At 38.9% G+C, this 24,968-nt stretch overlaps 1 protein-coding gene across 4 annotated transcripts in view; it reads right to left on the reverse strand.

Moving 5' to 3' along the window:
* Nucleotides 1–10,255: 10,255 nt before the first annotated feature.
* The window catches only part of PLAG1 (PLAG1 zinc finger), a 48,603-nt gene continuing 33,890 nt past the window's right edge, over nt 10,256–24,968 (reverse strand). For 2 of the 4 annotated variants that reach the window (XM_032316334.1, XM_032316333.1), the window contains 3 exons: nt 17,394–17,492; nt 14,076–14,434; nt 10,256–13,550 (listed from right to left, as the gene is read on the reverse strand). In XM_032316334.1, coding sequence (XP_032172225.1) covers nt 12,293–13,550; nt 14,076–14,317 — 1,500 coding nt within the window. In that variant the 5' untranslated portion in view covers nt 14,318–14,434; nt 17,394–17,492 and the 3' untranslated portion in view covers nt 10,256–12,292. Of the gene's footprint in view, nt 13,551–14,075; nt 14,435–17,393; nt 24,967–24,968 lie in introns of those variants that run through there. The other 2 variants (XM_032316335.1, XM_032316336.1) reach the window with 2 other exon arrangements.

The raw sequence follows: 24,968 nt of genomic DNA on the forward strand, positions 1-24,968 counted from the left end.
GAAAAAAGTAAACACACGTAAATTGGTGTTACTGTTTTGAAGAGCACTCTGGCAATATTTATCAGAATTTAAGAAGTTTGGGAGAACTCAAAATTCTGCAAGCCCTGTTGAAATATCCTACTGTGGGAGGGGTGGGGATGCATTGTTTTTAGTGACTCAATACGTGATCAATTTTGAAGTCCAATAAAAGTTTCAAAAATACACATTTGACATTCACAGGTTCCTAATTCCCTGACGTGCATGCTGCCTCCTTCCTTGAGGGTACCTCTGCCACTGTCCCTCCACACACGCTGCCTTGTTTGCTCCTGACATTGACATCCTGGGCTTGCTGGCCATGCTGGGCGCATTAGTGGTCTCTCTCCAAGCTGCACTTGCACCAAACAATTCAGGAGTTTGGAAGCTGGAACCCCATCAAGATCGTGTGCTTCAGGTTGGGTGGGCACCAGGGAGGGAGGGGTATGGAGCAGTGGGGTAGTCCAGGTCATCCCCCAGTTTTCGTTCATCATGAGTGTTATCTCTTCTTCGCAATCACAGTGTCTCCTCTTCAAACATTCAAAGTGGGTATGCATACTCTGAAGCAGCATTGGTAGGGTGTTGGGGAACACTGAAGTATGCCTTGGTTGACACAACTGTCCACTTTTGAGACCCAGGACCACATACTGGATGCAAACAAAGAGGTATAGTTTTTTAACAGGATCTGGAGTGTATTTGGGGAGCATTGTGACCAGGAGCAGGGAACCCTGGCTTTCACTCCTTGGGAACTGACTCCAATGAATGTGGGCTCCATGGGAATAGAACTTGGTCTTGTCCAATACTGTAGTCCCAGCACATGGAGCCTGGTGCATAGTAGATGCTTAATCAACATCATTTGTAGAATGAATGGATTCTGTTCATCAGGAATCAAACTTGGGCAGGAGGTGCTGGCCATACTTAGAGCAAATCCAGTCCCCCCAAACTGAATTATTGTATGGGGTTCCAACCCTGAGATTTATTGAATTTTGATGCCCAAGGGGTAGTCATCATTGGTCCTTCTTCTTCCTAATAGTGAGAATTTGGGAGTCTCTTTATGTTTCTTCAAAAAGTTGAGTTTCTCCAGTATTCTTTTTGTGCTAAATTGCTTCCGTCCAAACTAGATTGCTCCAAATCTCACTCCATAGTACCATGTTATATGGTTTCATGTGGAAGTCTCCAGAGTTTTCATGTGTGATCATACCTTGGTATGTAAGCCCTAGCCACACACCCACATGAGGACATCTGCATTACAGTTGAATTTCTCTTTCAAAATGCTTACTCACTAGCAAATGATCATAACTTTAAATTTAACCAAATCATTATCATTATTGTTCACCACTTAAGTATCTTCTGCTTTCTTGAGATGTCCATGTTGATTCCATTATTGCTTCTCTGGGTTATTTGCAGCTTTTTTTTTTTTTTTTAAATAACAATTGAGTAATTTACTTTCTAAATGCTTATGTGCCAGAAGTTATATTTTGTTTGGACGTCTGTTTGACAACTCGTTTGGTTTTGCTGGCTTCTATCACTATTTCGGGTAAGTATGATGTCAGTTCTGATTTTCTTTCAAATTGTAGGTTATCTGGGACCAATATTTTTTGTATTTGTTTTTCATTTATTCTCATAATTCCCCATATTTTCGTAAGATTGTGGCTTGATCAAAGTCTCCTAGCGTTTCTAAAATATTGTTCCATATATTTTGTTGTTAGTTTGGTGTGAAAATACTCAGTCCAATTTTCTTGACTTGGTGAAACAGACCTTTTTTGGTAATCTTCTCCAGCACATGTTGATCTCACGTGTTGGATCTTCTTTCAGCTTGGTGCCAGTGGGTGGGTGGGTGGGATTCTCATCATATTTTTGGAGTACTGTCTCCCCAGTACTCAATCCTCACCTTTCTCTCTCCTGGATGCCTGGGTATTGGCTCTCCTGAAACTATAGTGGTTAAGGGGGCAGGCCCTGGGGTCAAATAACCTGGTTTAAACCCCACCACTTCAGGTTACCAGCTCTCCGAGCCTTCACTTCCTCATGTAAAATGAAGATAGTAAAAAGTACTGACAAGGGCAGCAGAGACACGTTTTCATTATCTTCCCAGAATTTGAATTTTTTTTTTAATTTTTTATTTTTTATAAACATGTATTTTTATCCCCAGGGGTACAGGTCTGTGAATCAGCACTCACCAAAGCACATACCCTCCCCAATGTCCATAACCCCACCCCCCTTCTTCCAACCCCCCTCCCCCCAGCAACCCTCAGTTGGTTTTGTAAGATTAAGAGTCACTTATGGTTTGTCTCCCTCCCAACAAGAAACAGAATTTGAATTTTAAAGGCAAAGCACTAGACTTTTAAGAGATTCTGCTTGTAGCCTTGCACGTGGTAGTGGCGTATCTCCCAGCCAGGGCTGGCTCGGCTGGGGGAAAGTCAGCCACCTGAATTGAAAGCAGAAGGAGCTCTGGGCTGTGTGAGGAGACCCCGGGGCCCTGCCTGGTCTAGCTGCATGGCCCCAGGACTAGTCTATAAAGGCGAGGGGAGAACTTCCAAGGTCTGCTTTAGTTTTGGAGTTTGCTTTTTTTTAAAGGACAAATTGATTTTCACTATGTAGAGTAAGCAAACAAATGGGTTCCCCTTCAGTGGCTTCTTAGTCAGTGGTCTAATTGCGGAGGAGAAAGGGCAAATTAAAGTTTAGATAAGATCAAGGGAAATTTCAAAGGGAGAATTTCTGTTACGAGAACTTGAAATAAGATCTAAGAACCCTATCTACTGATACCTGTTAACTAGTCACACTCCAGAAATTTTAAATAGAGCTAAAGACTCCATGGTCTGAGATTTTGAAGTCCAAATTGATAAGAATTAGAGCTCTCACAGGTTCTTAGTTTTGGTCCATCGTAGGGAAAGCATTTAGAGTGGTTTACTTCTGAAGAAATCATACGTTCTTGTGGAATTTGCTTATTTTGGTGCAAAAGGGCAGAATAAAATGGAAGTTTTGACACAATCTTTGGTGTATCAGATAAACTTTTCTATAGAACAAAGGTAATTCAAGTGATAAAATTATTACTTGCAAGACTTTCTTTTAATGGTTAAGATGGTTGATGATTGATTACACTTCAGCCAACAAATATGTGTTATTTGCCAGGTGCAGGGAACTGTGTGAACAGGGTGTTGCCCTCAAGTACTTACAAGAGTTAAAAATATACACACCCTTGAGAAGATCTCAAATGCTGTAATAAATATTCAGAGGGAAAGTAAGTTACCTTTCAGTGGGTGAGACAAGAAAAGGTATGGAATGGAAGAGCCATCATTTAAAAAGCGGGTGGAAGATGGTGAGATTTTGCTATATGGATTCATAAGCAGGACCATAGAAAGGAAGCATTGCAGGGGCAAGTGTAGGCAAAGGGATAGATAAGCACAGGGAACAGTGAGTTAACGTCACATGAAAATCAGAGAAAGAGGAAGAGGAGGCAACGGGCAGACTGCTAAGAATAGATGAGAATTTTCAGGGTCCTTCAAATCATCGACTAGTACTGACTTCACGCTCTCTTTATCAAGGTACAGTTTAGAAGCAAATATGGAAATAGCATATGAAAGAATTTACAACAGAAGATACAATAGTAGGTAGCACTTTACTCCTGCAAAAGGTAATTGAATTTTGAAAATTGGATGAACTGAACTCATCTGTCTGAAGTCTTTAAAAAATATGGTCTTGGAGACCTTTAAAAGGGTGTGTATCTGTGACAGCCACTGAGCACCACAGATTCTGGGGTGGGAAAAACTGACATACCTTGAAATCTTAAATAGGGCATGGCTTAGGCTATTAACCTACTTGCACAATGAGCGTTCCCAGGGCATGAAAATCTGGTTACGGGAGCCTTCTTAGAAATGTCATCAGGGGGCGCCTGGGTGGCTCAGTGGGTTGAGCCGCTGCCTTCGGCTCAGGTCATGATCTCGGGTCCTGGGATCGAGTCCCGCATCGGGATCTCTGCTCAGCAGGGAGCCTGCTTCCCTCTCTCTCTCTCTGCCTGCCTATCTGTCTACTGTGAACTCTCTCTGTCAAATAAATAAATAAAATCTTAAAAAAAAAAAAAGAAATGTCATCAGGGGTGTGTGCATGATAATAACAGATCAATTATGTATTTTTAGAAGCAGGACAGTTTACCAACATCATGCCTATAAGACTACCAAATGCACTAACAACACTTTGAAAGGTCTCCCCCATCCCCACCCCATAAAAAGATTAAAATTCTCTAATAACAAATAGAATAAACCAAAAGTTAAATCTTTGCAACAATTCTAATATCATAAAATACAAAATTCTGCAGCTTATGTGAGGATCCATTATACTTCTGACTCTCATCCCCTCAGAACCCCAAGCCTTATTATAAGTGGTATTATAAATCGACTATCTGCCTATTTTCAAAAAAGATGCAATTTACATTTCCACGTGTGCATGTGTAATAAATACTGGTCTACATTTCAAGTATGCTACTACTGAGTAAAGGAAGGTTAGTCTGTTCTCATTTTAAAAAAAGATTTTATTTACTTATTTGACAGAGAGATACAGAGCGAGAAAGGGAACACAGCACTGCGAGTGGGAAAGGAAAAAGCAGGTTTCCCACTGAGCAAGGAGCCCAATGCAGGACTCAACACCAGGACCCTGGGATCATGACCTGAGCCAAAGGCAGATGCTTAGCAGCTGAGCCACCCAGGCACCTTCTGTTCTCATTTTTTAAAAACTTGTTCATTAGGAGAAAACCCTTCATCATCTGCAATAATGGAAGCCAAGATAACAGTACAGAAAAGGAGATTCTGAGGACTCATTTATGCACACAATCTCCACTAAGCACTGAGCTCGTGTGTGTGTGTGTGTGTGTGTGTGTGTGTGTTTCTTTTCTAAAGCAGTCAGAATCTGGGAATATGTTCTCTGGCATAACAGCATTATCAGAGAAAATATTTCTACCAGCACAACTAAAGAATGAAAGTTGAATCTGGTCATATGAAACAGGCTTCTCCAGAGAAAACAATCAGATGTGTGTATAAATATATAAATGAATGAATGTGTGTGTGCATGTATACTATATGTGTGTGTGTGTGTGTGTGTGTATGTGTATAAAAGAAATTAGCTAATGTAATCATGGAGGTTGACCAAGTCCAAAATCTGTCAGACAGGCTGGCAGGCTGGAGATCCAGAGAAGAGTTGATTTTGCATTCTGAGTTCAAAGACAGTCTGGGGGCAGAGGTCCCTCTTGCTGGGAAACCCAAGTCTTTTCTTTTAAGGCCTTCAACTGATTGCGTAAGACCCACCTGCACTATGGAGGGTAATGTTCTGAAGATTTATTTATTTATTTGGGGGGTGGGTAGGGGCAGAGGGCAAGAATTTTCAAACAGATTCCCCACTGAGCCTAGAGCCCCACCCTCGGCTCAATCTCATGACCCGAGATCATGATCTGAGCCGAAACCAAGAGTCGGACACTTATCCGACTGAGCCATCCCGGCACCCCATAAAGTCAATAGATTACAAATGTTAAGCACGTCTAAAAAGAACACCTCCGCAGCAACATTTTGTCTGGGTACCCCAGCCTAGCCAAGTTGACGCACAAAATTAACCATCACACTAGCCAAGAGTCAAACATCTTCAGAGTAGAAAAATTTATTATTGACCTCTGTGTTGAATAGAATGCAGGTGAAGTCAAGACATTCTGGGTTTTATCGTTTGTTTTAGTTAGGCTGAAACTCCCAATATTTGACCATTTTTGATCTGCAAAAAAGGATAACTGGGTATGGCTCAATATGGTATTTAGGCTTTCCAGCAGTTGCAGGGACGCTGCCATTATCACTTAGATGCCTGATCAGAAAACCTTTTTTATAAAGCTGATTTCTTTGTAATACCCCTAGGACTTAGCACAAAGTGATGCCTTTTGCTGAAGAAATGCCTGATTAAGGAAGAGTGACAGCCAAAGTCAAGCTATGTATAGTCAGACTTGAAATTCCATCTTCCCTCAATGTAAACCATTGGTATGAACTTCTTAAGAGTGACACAAATGAAAAATGTGCAAACTACTTTTCAAATTACTTTTCCATAAGGGAGATTATGCCTTAAGTGAATTAATCCTAAATGTACTTTTTCAAAGTATTTTAACTAAGAAAAGCATCATGTTTTGATAACTAGTCCTTGAAATATTTCAAATGCATGAATTTAAATAAAAATGTATTCAGTGTTAAGAATTAACAAAGCCATGCCTTTTGATTTTCCGGAAGCAAGCTGGCGAAAAGAGGGACTGCTGACACTGCAAATTGCTCTTCAGTCTTTTTCTCTCTGAAAGTGGGAGAGCCTTGAAACAGGAAAGCCAAAGGTAAAAAAGAATTTTCCTATCCCCCTGAAAGAGGCTATCAGATACATAAAACATGTTTTCTACAGCTGATTCCTGCTCAGATTATTAACTGAATCGTCAGATAATGTAGCTCTCTGCATTCCTGTTTCACTGATGAGCCTTAGAAGTGGTGTGCGTGCTTTGGTCCAGAGAGCTGCCAAGGGAGGGTTTTCAGCAACATTTTAGACAAAGAGCCCAAAGGAAACCTCCAAAAGGATAATTGATAGTACCAGCAGACAGCAGGTGTTAAAGGAATGCTTAATGCCAATCTTTTCTCACACGAACAAGAGACATTATTGATTTATACATTCTAATTCCTTTTGTGGAGTTCTTTTTTGGATGCTCATCTGGATTACAGTTCTGATGCAGGATCTTTTGACTTTTTTTATTTAGTTTCTATCCTTCCTTTAAAGTACAGAAGTTTTAAAATAAAACGAAGGACACCCTGGAATTTTACATTTCGTTTCAACAACAAAGTATTGTCCTCGAGTCAGCTATTAGAATTGTATATTTACCCAATGAGAAGATATTTAAAATTCAAAGTGAAAAGAAAAAGTGATACCCAATAGAAATGTATCATCTATTAAAATTTCAGGAAGATCTACATTATCTAAAGCCATTCTATAATTTTATTCATATATTTTGTGGAGTTCACATATCTTTTTCTTACAGCAAACATAACACTGTAGGCCACAAGAAGCTGCAGTACTATTGTTTCGTTAGCAGCAAATTAATATTTTATATCTGGGTAACTGGACAATAAATAGCCTGCTTCTTTGGATGTGGATGTTGAAAATGTAGAATCACTGCAGCTTCAGAATGTGATTGCTATTTTACAGAGCTTATACACACACAAAAAATACGATCTTTGTCTATATTTTATACAAATACAACAGTAGTTTGTGAATACATTTTAAGTACATGATATACATGATAAGCCACTTGATCTCCCAATATCACAGAAGAGCGATTTTAAATGCAATAAAAATATACAAAATTCAGCCTGGAATGCAGATTTTTCTTTTCTATTTTGACTCAAAACTTTATCATTCAAACGTTTTTTAGAGTACTAGTCCAAACACTTTTTCGTCAGCTAAAAATACAATTTCAGCAGTCCAGCTTATGTTCAGGCATGATGCAATCCATTTCCTAATGGATTCCCAGTTTTTGTTAAATTCAACGGGCTGTTAGTAACATACAGCATGTTCTTCACTCCACACCATATTACAAAGCCCACTTTTCATTCTGAGTTAGAGTCACCTTGTGGACAAAAGCTGGGTTTGTTCTGATAACATTTGCACGTCCAAGATTTCCTTTTGCAAGTGCACGTGAATACATTGTGGTGGGTGGTGTTAAAAGTCTGTTAATGACAGATTAAGTCACAGTATAAAAATATATTGTACACCTTTACGCCTAATGGAGTCCTTTTTTTCCTATGGCTAAAAAAATACGACTGAACAAGACAGAGACGTTTGTAGCACCATGAAGAGTTGTATCCCAAGTTACATTAGCAGCATGATCCAACATAATATTGAAGGAGTGTTTCTGAGAAGATAAACATTCATTCTGGTTCATCTGTACCACTGAAGCTTATACAAGGAAGTGTTTCAAACATTAGCAATAGTTCCGTCATTTCTAGAGCAAGATAAACTTATCAAAAGACACTGCCTTTCCATCCTCAAAGGGTTGGTAACGGAGAAGGGCCTAAGGGTGATGATCTGTGTGTGCCTTTACCAACGCAGGTGTTACCAGTTTATGTGATCCAAAAGGCACTCCGTATGGGTTTCTAGCACAAAACTACACAAGGCGACTTTCATGGATCTATGGAATCACAACAGACTATCTGTGCTGTAGACACGGCTGCTGACACAGTGTGAGAACAAATAAGACAAGGTCAACTTAGGCACTATTTGGCAGAGATAACAGTCCGCTATTGCTAATGAGGAATACTCGACATTTAAAAGACCTCCTCCAATGTCACATGGATCTCAGTAGGCTAGAAGCAACTTGGGTGAACTGGTATTTTTTAATTTACAAACTGGGAAGACAGTGTGTTTTGAAACACGTAAACCTTGTAAAAAAATAAACCATTGTAAAACCTTATGAAAAGACACACACTGATTCTGTGCAATATAGCAAATTGATAAGAAAACACTGTAAAAATGTACCTGTTTAAAATACATCTACCATTTTTGAACACAAAGCATTATATATCAAAGGCCTACATATATATCATCTAATGGCACTTGAAACAAATTATAATAAGTCTTAAAATAAAAGGCATAACCTATAAGAAAGTTTCTGTAAAGGTTTAGATTCGTTTTGAAAGTGCTATATCTTGTAATATGTGTAGTATAGAGGTTGACCAAGCTCTATTTTTTAAAAAAATATTGGCCTATATATGTGTATTGCTTACTAGATGAATGATCCTGAAATATGTACTCTTTAACATTCATTATTAGCTTAATAAAGCAATCAGCTCTGGCTCATGTTTCAGTCAGTATATGGTTTTTAAAAACCGCTACTGTCCAAATTAACACAATATATCACTATATTCCACAAATGACTAAGAATAATAAAGCACAAGCAACAAATAGGCAAAAATACATAGCTTGGAAAAAACACTAAGTGAAATTAAAAAGTCGCACAAAGAGTGGTGTGTGATCAGCCAGGACAACTTAAGTTTCTGAAAACTGTACTTGGTAATAGCTTTTAAAATGTGAGTTTTAACAGTGACCAGTAACTATAAAGATGATATTTGCATACATCAGCGGATAATATTGCTTACAGTGCTGAGACCCTTCCACACTCATGCTTGTGTCTGGTGGTTGAATTCGTACACATGTGTGGAAGTTCAAACTGAATGAGGTTCAATATCTTGTCTGAGGTCCAAATTCTAAACTGAAATATTTTTACTTAATGATAATCCCTTTTTTTTTTTTTTTAACCAAGTGAAGGCACTACTAGAAATTTCAAAGATGATGATTCTGGCCATGGGGAGAATGAAAACAGCATTGGCAGTAATTATTTTTAATCACATCCAGTTGATGTAAAAACAAATGTCAATTTTTTTTCTAGAAAAAAAAGAGCCAGTTCTGAGTTACATCCTTGTTAAATCACTGCGCAATTAAAATAAATGAATCTGCCTCATGTTTAACAGAAATAATCTCAGAAAGGGTTTAGTGACCAGTATAGTCAATGTGAAAAACACAAGCCGAATTCCCTCTTCCTCACATGTGTCTCAAGTCTAGGAGGTGGCAACAGGCAGAGCGGTGTTCACATGAAAATTAAGACTACAATGTTCGCCCTGGTGCTCTAAAAGACATGCCTCCATGTATCTGAATTCCATGCAGGGCGAGAATTAGGTTAAAAATATACATATATATATAGCGCCATTCCCCATTTCCAAAATGTCTTACTGAATAAATCCTGGTACTCCCTTTTTTAGTTGTTTATTAGCAGTGAAATACAGCCTGCTAAGGCCAACGTCTCAGGTCATTAATTTGACTTTTCCTTAAGCAAATTTTAGACAAAGTAGTGCTTCCACACTTGTATTTGTAACTTCTGTGTAAAAGTACATTTTCTATTTATTTGTGCTCTGTCACCAATTTTTTTCCTTTTTTTTTAAAATGGTGATTAAAGCAATATTGAACACTAATCATTCAACTAATGATTTAAGTAAGCAATCTGTTTCATAGAAACTAAAGGAAGCAGTAATAAAGCAGAGCTAAAAGTCTACTTTCAGAGCAAATATTCTCCTAATCAAAAGCTTAGGAGCAGTTTGAAAAATTTTAAATGTATTTCCTTATTAAAACATATATAATTTTAATGCCTTTGGAACACACTTTTTTTTTAATAAAATGTATTTTTTATAATAAAATTTAAATACATAAGTATAAAAACTACTGCTCCTAGAATTAAAAAAAAAATAGGAGCATGATAAAATATCAGGAGCCAAAGCTCCCTTAAGAGAGCAACTCTGATTCTATGAAGTGCGATATGTGTGTGTGTGTGTGTGTGTGTGTGTGTGTGTGTATGTATAATATATATAGTGAAACCCCCATTTACATTATTACAATTTACATTTCTCCACAAATTATACTACTCCCAAATATTTTAAATAATGTATTATATTCAGTAATCTGCACTCATTTTTAAAAATTCTTGGTAAACATCACAATCTGCAGTGATAATTGGCCCTACAAATGAAAAAAGAAGCTTCCGTATAGGGCTAATGAGTGCTCAAATATTTTTTCTTTTTTTTTTTTTCCTTTTTTTTAAGAGATATATACTCTTTTATAAACCTTCCCCTTCATACCCACCCCAAAAGACAGGGTCCCAAAATAAGTGCTTAATAGATATGTTTCATAGGCTGATGTCCCAACCAATATTTAGAAAAGTATAATTTCACCTTCAAAAAGGCTATGGTGGTTGTCTAATATGAGGAAAGTCCACAATAACTACTTTATTCAGTGAACACAATATTCTTAATTGTTACTTTCACATTACCTAAGACAGTGCTTATTCAGCTTTAGTTTTCTCCCCCCTCTAGAAATTTAACGGATTTGCAGCTCTCCCCCAATTTCCCAGAGACGTGTAAAAGTGGGGTTTTACTGTATATATTTTTAGTTGCTTAGAACTTTGTGGTCATTCCTCAAATAGCTTTCTAATGCATTTAATTTTAAAGTCTCCATCTGAAAATAGCAAGGAAAGATAAATCAACACTGAATAAGAAAGATACCATGGGGGGTAGGGCTGTTTTGTTTTCTGCTTTTGGCTCTTATGGGAAAGAAAACTGTATTAAATTCAGCAAGAATTGATGTGAGCGATATGCTTTTCCTTTACTCCTCAAGAGTCTAGTTTCCAACCCTGGCAACAAGGGACAGGGTCCCTAGACAAGTTCCCAAGAACCAAGGGCTTCACATCTATCTTCGTAGGAGACTATCACGCCACAGAAGAAGAGACAGTCCACTCTGGGATAAACACCCCTGACATCTGTGGTTCCACAATGGCTTTCGATTCTGAACTGTGGACTGACAACTAAAACAGAATTGCTGGCTGCACCTGACCCACCCTTTGGCCATGAGAGGTGGAAATGATTAAAGAGATCTAGCCATACACTGACTCTGAAGACTCGGATGCTGTAACACAATGAGCACTATTAAACTGGAAAGAGCGACTTTGCAATGTGGCAAAACATCCTGCATACAAGTTTAAGGCCAACTACGGAGTAACATGGAATGCGTGTCACCTCACCAGGAGTCTCTTTTTTGCTATAAATACTGGTGCTTTGTGTTTAGGTTTTGTTTTCCTTGTATGTGCATAATATAGACGGCAAATATTTGAGCCAGACAACAGCAAAGTCTTCAAAATATACTGACCTGAAATTATGGTATATCTAAGAAACATCTATTATCTCCCCAGACTGGATTCTGAATTCATCTGAAAACATTTGCTTATGAATCCATTTAGAGAGGAGTAAAAATGTAAAAACTTTCAGGTTATTCATATACATTTTAGAAAATGTACATTCTGTTGCAAACATCTTTAATGAGACAAATGTCAAAAGCTAGAGCCACTGTTATTGGACAGAACTGAAAATTTTAAGATCTCAAAGCAATTTGAATGTGGGACTCGTAAGACTTTACTGCTAATAATGGCTTTCCTAGAGGAAAAAGCATCTTAAAATATGACAATTGGCAGTGAGTGTGGACAAAATACCAGGTAAACATAACTGAACGCAAATGGTTCCAAAGCTCGTTTATAAAGCTTGTTTCTATTTCATACTGGCTTAATGAAAATTGGTACTGTACAAAAGCAGAAGTTTTTATGCGGTTTTAAAGTAGGCACTAAAATAAAAATGGTCCTCTAAGGCAGGGCTACACATAGGTTTCTGTGATCAGTCCACGTCTGGGACGCCTACTGAAAAGCTTGATGGAAACGTGGCAGTGTGGTGCTGGTGCTGAAACTACTGGTGAACGCTGCTGACAGGGAGTGCAGGGAGCCGAGACCTAGAGTGTTTGCAGGATCCTGAAGATCCTGTGTCTGCGGGGGCAGCTGAGACACAGAAGAATGTGCTTCCTCTTGGGAATAGCTCATTCCCAGGCTCCCCACTGAGATAGGATTATAGGGAGGGCCGTTGAGGGGTATGAAATTAAACAACTGGGAAAAATCCAAGGCAGGCGTATTTAGGGGGTCACTGATAGAAATAGAGCTTTTTGACAGGGAGAGGTCCCCTGCACCATCATCCAGGGACCCGACCTGAGGATCCAACCCTAGTTTAGATGATGATGCTTGGGAATCCTGGGATGAGGAAGGCCCGCCACCTTGCAGCTCCATCAAATAACTCTCAATCTCCCCCTTTAGTGGCTGTTCTTTTTCAGGAATAGAAATGGCATATGAGGTAGAACTGAATGGGTATTTGAAAGAAAGGTGGTGAGAAGGATGGACAGCGTCCATCTCTATTGGGCACGTCATTCCCAAAGGTAAAGTCGTGATCATTTGGTGGGCAGGTCCCGAGCTCTGCATGGACTGAAACGGAGTGTTATAGAGGTTTAACTGCAGAGTGTTTGTGAATGGCTTTGACAACAGTTCGCTGGAAGGTAAGGACATCACCGGGAGGAGCTCATCTTTTATAGGCACAGAAACGTTGCAGGTGAATGGATCCAGAAAGTCCACCGGTTCGGTTTTGACTTTCAGAAGTTCTTGATTGTGACTCTTCTTCATGTGTCGAGTCAGGTGATCCTTCCGCCCAAATCTCTGTGCACAATACTGACAGAGGAAGTCCTTCCTTCCCGTGTGCACCACCATGTGTCTCCGGACATCCTTCCGGGTGTAGAAGCGGCGATCGCAATGCTCGCACTGGTGCTTTTTCTCTTTCACCCCGCCGGACGACTTGCCGGCGTGTGATTTAAGGTGCTCCAGCAGCACTCCCGTGCTCTCGAAAGTCTGCAGGCAGACCTTGCAGGTGAGGTCGCCGCTCGTCGCGGCATGCAAGGCCAGGTGACGCTTAAAGCCGAGCTTGGTGTTGTAGTTCTTGCCACACTCTTCACACTTAAACGTCTCTTTGTTGGGGTCATGCGTATGGAGGTGATTCTTCAGGTGATCTTTCCGGTGAAACATTTTCTCACAATAATTACACTTGTGGGTTTTCTCAGGAGAATGGGTAGCCATGTGCCTTGAAACACAGACATATTCTGTCAGTATCATGACACAAATGGCAGGGAGTCACTTTTCAAATGGAAGCTAAGCTGCTATGCTAAAACCGGCTGGCTCCCTGCTAACGGACACGCTTTAACTTAACATGCGCTACAAGGACAGTCAATACCCCTAAACACTGCAGAACTCGAGCCGCTGAAGTTGCCACTTCAGGATTCTCTGGTTCGTAGCTATTACTACAAAAGCCAGTGAGTGAGGATGAACATACTCACGTAAACGTCCATACCCTCTCCTTGTAATCTCTTTGCACAAACGGAAATTCTACTCTTAATAAGCATTTCATTAAAAAAAAAAATCCAAAGACACTAGCACATCAAAGTATGTGACTTAGCATACTAAAGCTAGCCAACATCTAATCTACGTTAACATTTCCTCTCTGCAAAGCAGCTCAAGAATGTGTATACAAATATATATACGTTTACAACGGCTTCACATGGCCAACATAATAGAAAATATAATCTGAAAGACAAATAGAGTTTAATACCTTTGTAATTTGTACTTAGAAACAAAGGCCTTGGTGCAGTCTTGTTGTATGCACTTGTAGGGCCTCTCTCCTGTGTGAGAGTAGGAGTGAACCTTTAATTTCTCAACACTGTTAAAGGCCTTGTCACACAGTTGGCAAGGAAAGTTTTTTCTTGGTTTGGTTTCACCACGCTTACGTTTCCCTGAAGGGACTTTCTGGGTATCTCTTACTTCTGACAAATCACCAGGAATGACAGTGGCCATCGCAGCCTAAAGCAGGCCTTCTTGTTGGACACTTGGGAACTGCCCAACTCCACTAAATGATTTAGCTTTAGGTGGCTTCTCAAGTTTCATGTGGTCGTAAAAGAAAGCAAAAAGGGACTGGAAAAAAAAATAAGAAACAACTAGTTTGTAACTAAATTTAATTTTTAAAATTTTTATTTGTTATGTGATGCTTTTGAATTCAAAAAGAAACCATAAAATGGATTCAGCTGGTCTAATGTAATATCTGTAGGTCTCTTTACATTTGCCAAAATACATATTAACGCATTGCTCAGAATGAACAGTTCACACACCCCCAGAAATTCCACCTGACAAATGTCGTACTTAGGCAAGGCAGTAGTGATCGCAGGAACTCTCAGGAAGCATCAAAACATGACACTCAAAGTGGCACTATGAAGCTTCAATTTCGACAAGGTAAGATTAGACAACAGAAATCTGACTAAAAACAGAAAAATGTTTCTACAAATATTTTAAGGTTGAAAAACCATCTTAACTTGTGTAAGTAAACTCTAATTGGACTCTGTGTTATAGAGAAATACAGAGAAGCGACTAGAAACTCTTTTAGGCACCCTGTGAACCATTCAGTCCAAGGAAGAAGTGTTTAATGCAGCCACGGGAGGCCTGAAAGAGTTGAAGGCACCATCCAGAGTGGAAATTTGCTCTTGATACCAGTGTTAGCACACACAGAGGGATTTCTGAGTCAAGAGTGGAAATGACTTCTTTTCGTAACAATGCACATTCTTGAAATGGTAACACCTTGTGAAGTTATTTGAGGTGAGGATCATGGCTCCTTATCACTTGGGGGAAAAAGATTTGGTCAGGGTAAGTTTCTTCACCTTTTTGCACATCACAAAAAATGATTCTGTTCACTGGGCACACTGAGGTTAGTGCATGAGCCAGAGTCCTCAGGCCTCCCGAAGAGCTGAGGATATCAGTCTTGGGCACACCTGTAACCCATGTGCAGTACAACGGTGTGACTTTTGGCTTGGAGCCCAATACCTGTGCGAGGACGCAGCATTACGGAGGCATTTCAGGTAAAAAGGTGTATCAGAGCTTTAATGCACTATGGCTGCTCTGAGGAAGAAGGACATGTACGGATCACATGGCAAAGAGCATGTCTACTTACACAGAAATGTTTGAATTGATGGGAACCTTTGGAAATTCATGGACAAGAGATAATAAATATTATTAACTGTATTTCTAAGAGTGAGAAACCACCTCCCCAAAGATCCACCTGATACAAAAGAGTTAAAGAGACTCAAGTTTCATGACTGCCAATCTGGCAAAGTACTTCTAAGAGACACAGAAATGAGGAGACCTACAGCCTCTCTTGAAAAGGATCGTTCTTTTTTTTTTTTTTTTAAGATTTTATTTATTTATTTGACAGAGAGAGATCACAAGTAGGCAGAGAGGCAGGCAGAGAGAGAGAGAGGAGGAAGCAGGCTCCCCACGGAGCAGAGAGCCCGATGCGGGACTCGATCCCAGGACCCTGAGATCATGACCTGAGCCGAAGGCAGTGGTTTAACCCACTGAGCCACCCAGGCGCCCCGAAAAAGATCTGCTTTTTGAAGTGAAAACTGCATGTGGCTAAATGATGATTAATCAACCACTACTCAGTTGGACTTTTCCACCTATTATTTACTTAGAAACAAACAAAAACCAGTCTCTTTATAGCCCTTGTTTTGGCATCGGACTGACCCTAGTTTGCCTGTAAGAGACAGATGTGTCCTGCTGAGTCCTGCCAATTCCAGTTACACTTTTTTTTTTTTTTTAAGATTTTATTTATTTATCAGAGAGAGGTGGGGGGAGAGAGTGAGCACAGGCAGACAGAATGGCAGGCAGAGGCAGAGGGAGAAGCAGGCTCCCTACCGAGCAAGGAGCCCGATGCGGAACTCGATCCCAGAACGCTGGGATCATGACCTGAGCCGAAGGCAGCTGCTTAACCAACTGAGCCACCCAGGCGTCCCTCCAGTTACACTTTTGCAGGGGCTCTCTGTTTAACCTAACTTCTATAAGACTAAGTGTATATTACAGTGCATCCCTCTGTGTTTTAACGTAGAGGCTGTCACGAAACAGGCAAAATAGGGCTGTTATCCACTCACTTGATTGAAATGGAAGGCTTGTGGGTTAAGTTAACCAGTGTCTGCTTTGTGTACCCGTTCTTTATCAGTAGGGAGACACAGACAAGGCCTTCCCTTCAAGCTGTGCGAATTGTCTAAATCTCCTCTGCAGTTTAAAAGTGACATTAACACAGTTAACACAACTGACATTACTAATGCTAACACAATATGCTCCCCAGTTTTAGATTTCCTAACTCTCAGGGACTTGTTCTTTTCCTGTTACATTCTCTTCAAGAGACAGTTTCTCTAGCTCTCCCAGAACTATTCTGCTGTGACGAGCAATGGCACTGTAAATTGGCAGAAAGCACTCTGCCAAGACAGGAAAAAAACCCAGTAATTTTGACTTTTTGATTTCCTAACATGATGCTTTTATGCACCTATTTAGAACACTGTGGGAAATGAGCTGATAAACTTGTCAACTGTAAAATCAGCACGGAATGCAAAATATCTAAGTCCCTGTATATAACGAGTATCTGAAAATATTTCAAAGACTGGTCATATTTGTCATTGTTGTATTATGAGTTCCAAGCATAAGGGGCAGAGAATTCCAGTTGGGGAAAAAAATGTAACTTCTAAGTCAATCAAAAAAAGTATTGAAAGTACACCATGAAACAATATACAGACATTTGATTATATTAAAGTTGGTGATAATATGGAGTAACAAGTAAATTCTGTTATCTTTGGATGTACATACTGAGCAATGAAGAACTGCAGATTTCAAATATTACACTTTTCTAAGACCAGCTGAAATTTTTTCATGGCTAATAATAGCTTTTCATCTCAATATATTACAGAACTCAAATTAGTTACAGGTGCATTTAAAAGTACAGGATAATATAAGGTTGTGAACTCAACATTGAATCCACATTCATAATATGCATATCAAATACTTTAAAGAAACATGCAGAGAACTGTAGTGATTCTTGTTCAATACATACCTGATGACAGATGGAAAAAGCCTCAGACCTTGATCTTAGCCAGTCCCATTGACTCTTCGTGGAAGAGAGCGGAATCCAGTCCTTCCCATTTTGGCCAATCTGTGAAACAAAGAATAAGAATGGACTACACTCTAAATGGAATCAGTATGTAAATGAAGGAAAATAAAGGATAAAAGAATTGCAATTTCATGGCACATGCTTACATTCCATACTCTGCTGGTAAGTCATGCATTAATTTTCACCAGTTGCAAATTTTTATTAGTTCTAAGCACACTTACATGACCAAATGAATGCAGAAACAAAAAGTAAAGTAGTATTACCTATATAAATGGCATTTTGTGATGCTGAATGACTCCCGCTTCTTTCCCAAATTCAATTTTTAATTTTTTAAAATCTAACTTGCCTACTGAGAGAAATGGATATTAGGGTTACTATCTTTAAATGAAACTGATCAAAATTTCATTAAATTTAATAATATTATGGAACAGACAAAGTCAGTGCATCTGGAACCTTATCAAAAGAGCAGACTCCTGAAGTAAGCACTCATCTGCCCACGGGACACATACTTGTGCAAGGAGGGTATCTCTGAGCTGCACTTTTTGCTACCTGCAACACCTGCTGATCTATTTCCCAGAATGCTGCAAGGATTGCTAAAATGGAGCAATAACTCTGCACTCTTTAGATTTCAAAACCATGCAAGGGAAATTATATACGGGTTTGCTGCAGAGGTATCAGGAACAAAGCATCATTGGGTTTTAAAAGATCACTGTTGAAAAAATATTAAAATATCTGTAAAAAATGCCTATTGGCATGATCTTCAGTTAACTAAGAACATGCATAGAGAAAAAAATCTGTTAATAATTCCTGATTGTACAAGTAAATGAGAAAAGAATGGTCAAAAGGCAGAAAAAACAACTATAGTATTATCAATTGTAGAGACTACAGGGCACAAAGAAATTAATAAGCTCTGAATATTTTAAAGTTGAATGTTCAGAACTCACGACTGTAAGAGCATGAGGGGGATAATATAAATCAAATGGTTAAAGGACAATAATAAAAGGATTCACCAATGACAAGCTAAACGGAAACAATTTTACATAATGTTCCAAACACAAATCTAATTAATTTCTCCTAATATCAAATATTCACATACTTTAAAAAATTTGATGTGTAAATACAATATTTACTAGAGAACATTCAAGCATCATTACAAAAGTAATAGAGGTACATTTGAAAGCAGCATTATTCTCATAGTTGAAAAAACAAGAAAAATACAAATTCAGACTCATAAAAGATATTTAAAAAGTTAAAGCAAAAGCTCCATTCGTTTGTAAAGCACAGGACATGCATAAATGGAAGAACTGAATTCCGCACATCAAAATTGTAAAATAATAAAATTAACTTTGTAAATACTTACTTGCCCAGGGCACATACTGAGGTTTTGGTAGGGTAGTTAAGAACATGAAAGCCTGCTTTGTGTATTGTGTTATTTTAATAATATAAATACCCTGCAAGTATAGAGTGTTTTCATCTCTATGGCCTCCCTGGAAAATTCAATGGACCTGAGAGGTGGGTGCATTTATCATCACTGCCATTTTAATGTGAGAGGCTCATAGAAGCTGACTATCCTGACAGCATGTATGTGGTCAAGAAGGGGCATAAGCCTTAAAAATTCCTTTTTCCACTCTTACAGGGCTGCATTCTAGGAGAAGGGTAGGTTGGCAAACCATTACGCAAGTGGATAAATCCCATATTACATTTAAAAGACAAGAACAGGGAACAGTGTCTATTTTCTCTGTTGGAACTGCCAATATGATCCGCAAAAGGAAACAAATATAAGACTTTGCTTCTTTTAATAAAGACAGTTTGCAAAGTAAATTTTAAGTAATTTATGTAACAGTTAAAAAACTAGCATATCTATCTGAGTGGACAGTGATTTGGGCAGAAACAAATATAGAAGCTGACTAGTAAACAATACATTTTTGTATTTTTCCTGACCAAATCAATTTTATTGCATCTCAAATAATTCATAAAAATTTCAGTGATGCTTATTCTTCAATGGCACTTATAATAAAAACTTTAGAGTTGAAGCATTTCAATATAGTTTAAAATTTCTATCTTGATTTGAAATACTAGTATAGTCTACAAAATTACCTATACTTTAGCCTGAAATAAAACAATAAATAAAGCCAAGATTTTCATTCATTTTATCGCAGAACATAATTCCAAAGTCACAGTTAATTTCCCTAACTTCAATCTAACTATTTTGAGTTTTTATGAGTGACCCAATAATTTCAAAGGGCTGCTAATTATTTCCCCAAACAAAGGAAACCAGGAGCCAGTTAGAGTTCATTATTATATGGCTTGATAAAATAAACATTGAAAAATATACCATTTGCATTTATGTAATCCTAACTAAAATGTCAACTAAACTGATCTGTGTTCTTTTTTATAGAAGTAAGAAAGACTTCTAAAAAGTAACTACTATTTTCTGAAAAGTCTACAACAAAATGTCTTCTCTCACCTTTCTTTTTTATGTGTCAAAGAGCAGTTATTATGCTTTTCAAACGATTCAAATTCTTTGCCTTGATCTAATAATTGTGAAGCAATATACCCATATACCCATTTCAACTCACTCTGAGAAAGTCACAACACTTCAGGACGCCCTTCCAGTTTTTGCTGGTACGGAAACACACATTTATTTTCTAGGGCAACTTCGCATACATAAAAACAGGAAGTAAAGGGAACACTGTGTGTGTGTGCACACACACATGTTCATCATCCTATGTTTTACATTCTAGAACAGTGACTCACACAGAAACATAACAAGCAAAAATGAATTATACATCAGAGGGTCTACTAAAACAAATTCCTATGACAATGCTGGCGTAAGAACAGCCCTGTACTGCTTCTATACGTGCAATTCCACAGTCACTCATCTAACAGCTGTGAATTCTTAGGACACTTACCTGCATCAATAATTTGTTCGTATTTAGGTTAAAAGTCAAACACACACTTTGATAATTAAGGGCAAATGCCATCGATAATCAAAGCTTTATTTATGCTCCCATATGCTAATCATAAAACACCATGAGTAAACAATGCAGAAAATGTCAACATTTGCTTAAAACATGTTTTTCATATAAATAGGTAGCTTGCAAAAGGAAACTTACCAATAGTCAATACTTTAATTCACATGTACAAAACATAACAGAGCTTCAGATAAGAAGTGAAAGAAATTAACAAGGAATAGCAGACCAATACTGAAGTAAGGGCAATGGCATAGTCAGCACACTTTTTTGATCAGGAATGTTATGTGGAAATTTTCACTGCATTCCATTTCTGTAGGTGTGTAGAATCCCTTATTAATGGAAAATAAGAGAAGTATATCTTGCAAGACTATTAAAAACAGACTGTAGGCGGCATTGGGGCAGGATCTCTGTCAGTTTTATTTATTCACTGCTCTTTCCCCTAAAAGTAAAGTTTTACTTATTTATTTATTTTGAATGAATGAAAGTAATTAAAGCAGGGCATGTGCTTTCCAGCATCAAAATGAACTATAGGCTTGCTCAATCACCATAACAGACACAGGACAGAATATACGTACCTATGTTCAAGTAAAACATAATAATGGTATGGATACAATTTGGTCCAACAAACTAAGCCACTAACAAGGTATTTTTGAAACTTACCGGCTATTTGTAAAGGCTTAGATTAAAACAGCAGCAACTGTTGTAAAGTCTAAAATTATTTGTTTCAGAGAACAAGCCTTCTCAGACTGATCCGCTGCTAAGGAATCAGTACAAGTAGGTAATATCGATCCAGTCCCCATTCCTAATAAAAACTGCTCAAGTGAAAATATGCCTGGTACCTGCACCCATGCCTGACACACAGCAGGAAGGATATAGCAGGATGGTCAGATGGTGAGATGGGGCTGCTGATGCCTCAAGAGGACAGAAAGAAGCAGGAGACAGGGCAAAGAGCTGGGATTGTGCCTGACCCACCAAAGCTTTAAGTAGGTACCTGATTAACACATTTTGTACCCCAAATACTGACAACTACAGTACTTGTTTTCCTATAGACGTCATAGTTAACTAAAACTAGTAAAAATAACTCTGCCTGTTTTGAATGACTGTACTCGATGTTTACAACTTCTGAGCAGTTCATTAAAACGTAGTTCTAGCACACCCCTTTTGACACTTAGCATAAAATTTAGCCATACTCATATGTAGAAAGTATGTTTAATGTACAAATAATAAAACCCAACAGACAAGTGAAGGGAAAAAGCCGACCTGTTTGTTTTTAAGAACCAACAGGAAAAAAACAATGGATTCCAAAGTGGAACCCACAAATCCCAACATCAGTTCTCTCTCTGTACAATTAGGATGTTCCTTGTGGGCCACCTTGAGCCTGGGTATGGCTGTTTTATTACATTCTCTAGAGTACCCAGAGAGAAGGAAGAGACAATCAAATTTTGTTTTCCAATTCTGAAATATTTTCTTGGTTATTTATTTTATAGAACATAAATGTCATGTTAAGTAAAAATTTTTTTCTTCTCTTTTAAAACCTCTCTTTTAATGATCCGTGACTTAGAAGTCAGCATTTCCTTTAAAAAAGTACATGGAGGATTCTTCCCCCCTAAGATTAGTCTTGTCAAAATAAAAAGCTAAAAACATACACATGGGTGGCATATCAAGTATTTCCATTTTCATCACATAGGGTGATCTTAGTATTTGCAAACAGGATGTGTGAGGGGAACTATTTACAAGGGAAGCAATGGTGCTTGGGAGAGAGCAAAGAAATCAGTGATATGTGAATACCAAGTAAGATTGCTTTATCAAGACTTTAATGGCTTTTAGAGCTTTTCTTGGCTTTGTTTTTTGGTATGAAACATTTCTAAAATACTGGTGCTCTGGCTAGGTATAAAGTAAGTGATTCACAGGTCAGCCCAATTTGAAAATTGCCTATTTCCCAAATTGTGAGGGGCTGTTTTTATGACTACTGACTTCTTATATTCCTGGGGTGACAACAAAAACGCCAGACATCAACTCTAAAAATGTTCACACGAATGGACCACAAACACCTGGAGCACATGCCTCCATTCATTTAGGGTTAACTGACTGATACTACTAAAATGACGAACACAGCATCATCTAGGTTCCATGTTTGAACTCTCCAAGCACTCCTACTGTGTCTGTCTACAAATGCAAATGGGAAAGCAGAAACAGCACATGTTCAAACAAAAGTGACGAGGAGAGAAGGTTTTATGTAGTTACAAAAGCTCATGCAGAGAATTAGTTTTAAGCCATCTCAAAATAAAGTGCACTTGAAATACAGGCTAGCACTGTGCTATACGAGAAGATATAAGTGTGTGTGTGTGTGTGTGTGTGTGTGTGTGTGTACATGCACACACACACAAAATCTTGAGCAGCATTAAGCTGTATCATGAAAAAGAGCCCAGTCCAGGGAAGGCTCTGTATTTGCCATTACTCTGTCCTTAAGTTATGCCCGTGTAACCCTGCAGGTCACAACCACCTCTGGAAACCACCACCTCTATGTATTCCTATAGTTGAGTAAATAGGATTAACTCTAGGCAAAAATGTCAAGTCGGGGTGGCCACTCCCTCCTCCACCTCCAGAGGATACATACACTGCCCAGGCCACCCCAGTCAGAAGAGATTTGGTAATTACATTCCTAGACCGATTTAACTTGAACGAGAAAGAACTTCACAATGTTATGCCTGGGGGTGCCTTTTACCTCTAATACAGACTGTGACACTCTCCTTGAGATGACCTGTCTCCCCCACCCCCGGGGATTCTAAATTCAGCTGCAGGGAGACGATTATTCATCTTTCCACCCCCCAGCACCTGGTCAGCATCCTGGCATGTAGCAGACACTTGATAAATATTTGTTGACCATGACTATAGTCTTGATAAGGGATTTCAGAAATCAGAACAGCAGGTAAACATGTTTTGGTGTTTCTGCAATTTCACATCAGCATAAAGCAGGCTCAGAAGACAAACCCTGTAGGAGGAGGCTGTTTGTTTGCTCAGACGGCAGAGGAGAAACGTGGGGAGCATCACAACCACCTGGGTGGGGGTCCCTCCAGTTTCTGTCAGGGGATGCTGAAAGCTAGGAACATGTGGACACATACTAGCAGGGGCCTGCAGGTGGCCCGACAGGCAGGGAGACATAGCTGGGGTGCGCTCCATCGGCCCAGATTTTCAGAACATATCTGCTTTCACATGTTCTGTCCCACAGCTCCTTGTGCGCACGCAGCCTGCATCCCTTCCGACTTATCGTTTGGAAATAGCCAATGAAGTTTTACAGGAAAGAAAAAGGAATATTCAAAATCTTGGAAGAGGATGTTCTTTATGGGAAATTAAAATGTAAGGATGATGTTGAAAATGTCAGAAAAAATGTCTGAGGGATTACTGATAAAAGAAAAATAAAAAAGGAGAAAATCTACATAAATGTAGTTGGCTCCATCAAAGGACTGAAAAACTTTTTTCTTTTTTCGAGCTGCTAAACCAGTTTCATCAAAAAGCGGTTCAAAAATGACAATGAAGTAGAAAAGGAAAAAAAAAAACCCCATAATCTGCAACACTGAAAAACCGTTAACATCTTAAAAAACTGACTATATAAATATGCAAATGACTAAAAATTTATGCTAACTAGATTTTAATGCTTAATTTTCAGAGAATACTGTGTTAGGAATTTTAGCCAGATTAGTTTATGTACATTTTGTTTGACTGTAAAACTCTGTTCATGCACAGTAGGGGACCCTGCCTGGCTCTCAGGCTGTGTCCTCTTTTCCCCAGGGCCCGCCCCTTGCCTGCGCTCAGTGGAGTTTATGACCTTGAGCCTATCCTCTGGCACTTGGCCTAGCCATCTTTATTCATACCATTCTTACTTCCCTAGGGCTGAGGGTCCTGGCCTCTAAACCTTGATCCTGTGTGTGAGGTCCTGCTGACAGACTTACCTGGTCCCACATCCACAGGCGCCTGGACTTCCAAGTATCACTATCAATTCTGTGCCACTGAGCTGCACCTACAGGCTGGAAAGCCCAGATGCTAGGGCGTGTCCCCTTCCCAACCAGGCTAGCAAACTGCTCTTGCCCCACGAAGTTCCTTACTCTAGCATCTGCCCCATCCCAGCAAGCAGAGCGAGTAGCCTTCTCCACCTGCCCGGAGTTCATCGGATCCCTCTCAGTAGACAGGAAGAAGACATAGTGGTAACATGGGATAGTCTATCACTCTGAGCAAGAGGAGAAAGAGGAGCTTAAAAGTTCATCTGCGGGCTATTTGGGGAACATGAACAAATAAGCTTTTACGGCAGCTATGCATTTTGTGCACAAAGTAAGGAAGACTGCTCACTGCCAGTATTTCAATCCTTCCATTAGACTATAACTATTAATAAAGTCCTGCTGAACACAATCCATATTGATAGACCTTAAAATAGTAAGTGGCATGCTTATTATGTGGCATGCTTTTCAAAGCTTTTAATACGGTGTCTTAAATTATTCTGAAACTGAAATAATGGATCACTTTGAAAGCCATGCCATATAATGATAAA

Source organism: Mustela erminea, chromosome 16 (assembly GCF_009829155.1).
Source record: "Mustela erminea isolate mMusErm1 chromosome 16, mMusErm1.Pri, whole genome shotgun sequence".
In the NCBI taxonomy this organism is placed as follows: domain Eukaryota; kingdom Metazoa; phylum Chordata; class Mammalia; order Carnivora; family Mustelidae; genus Mustela; species Mustela erminea.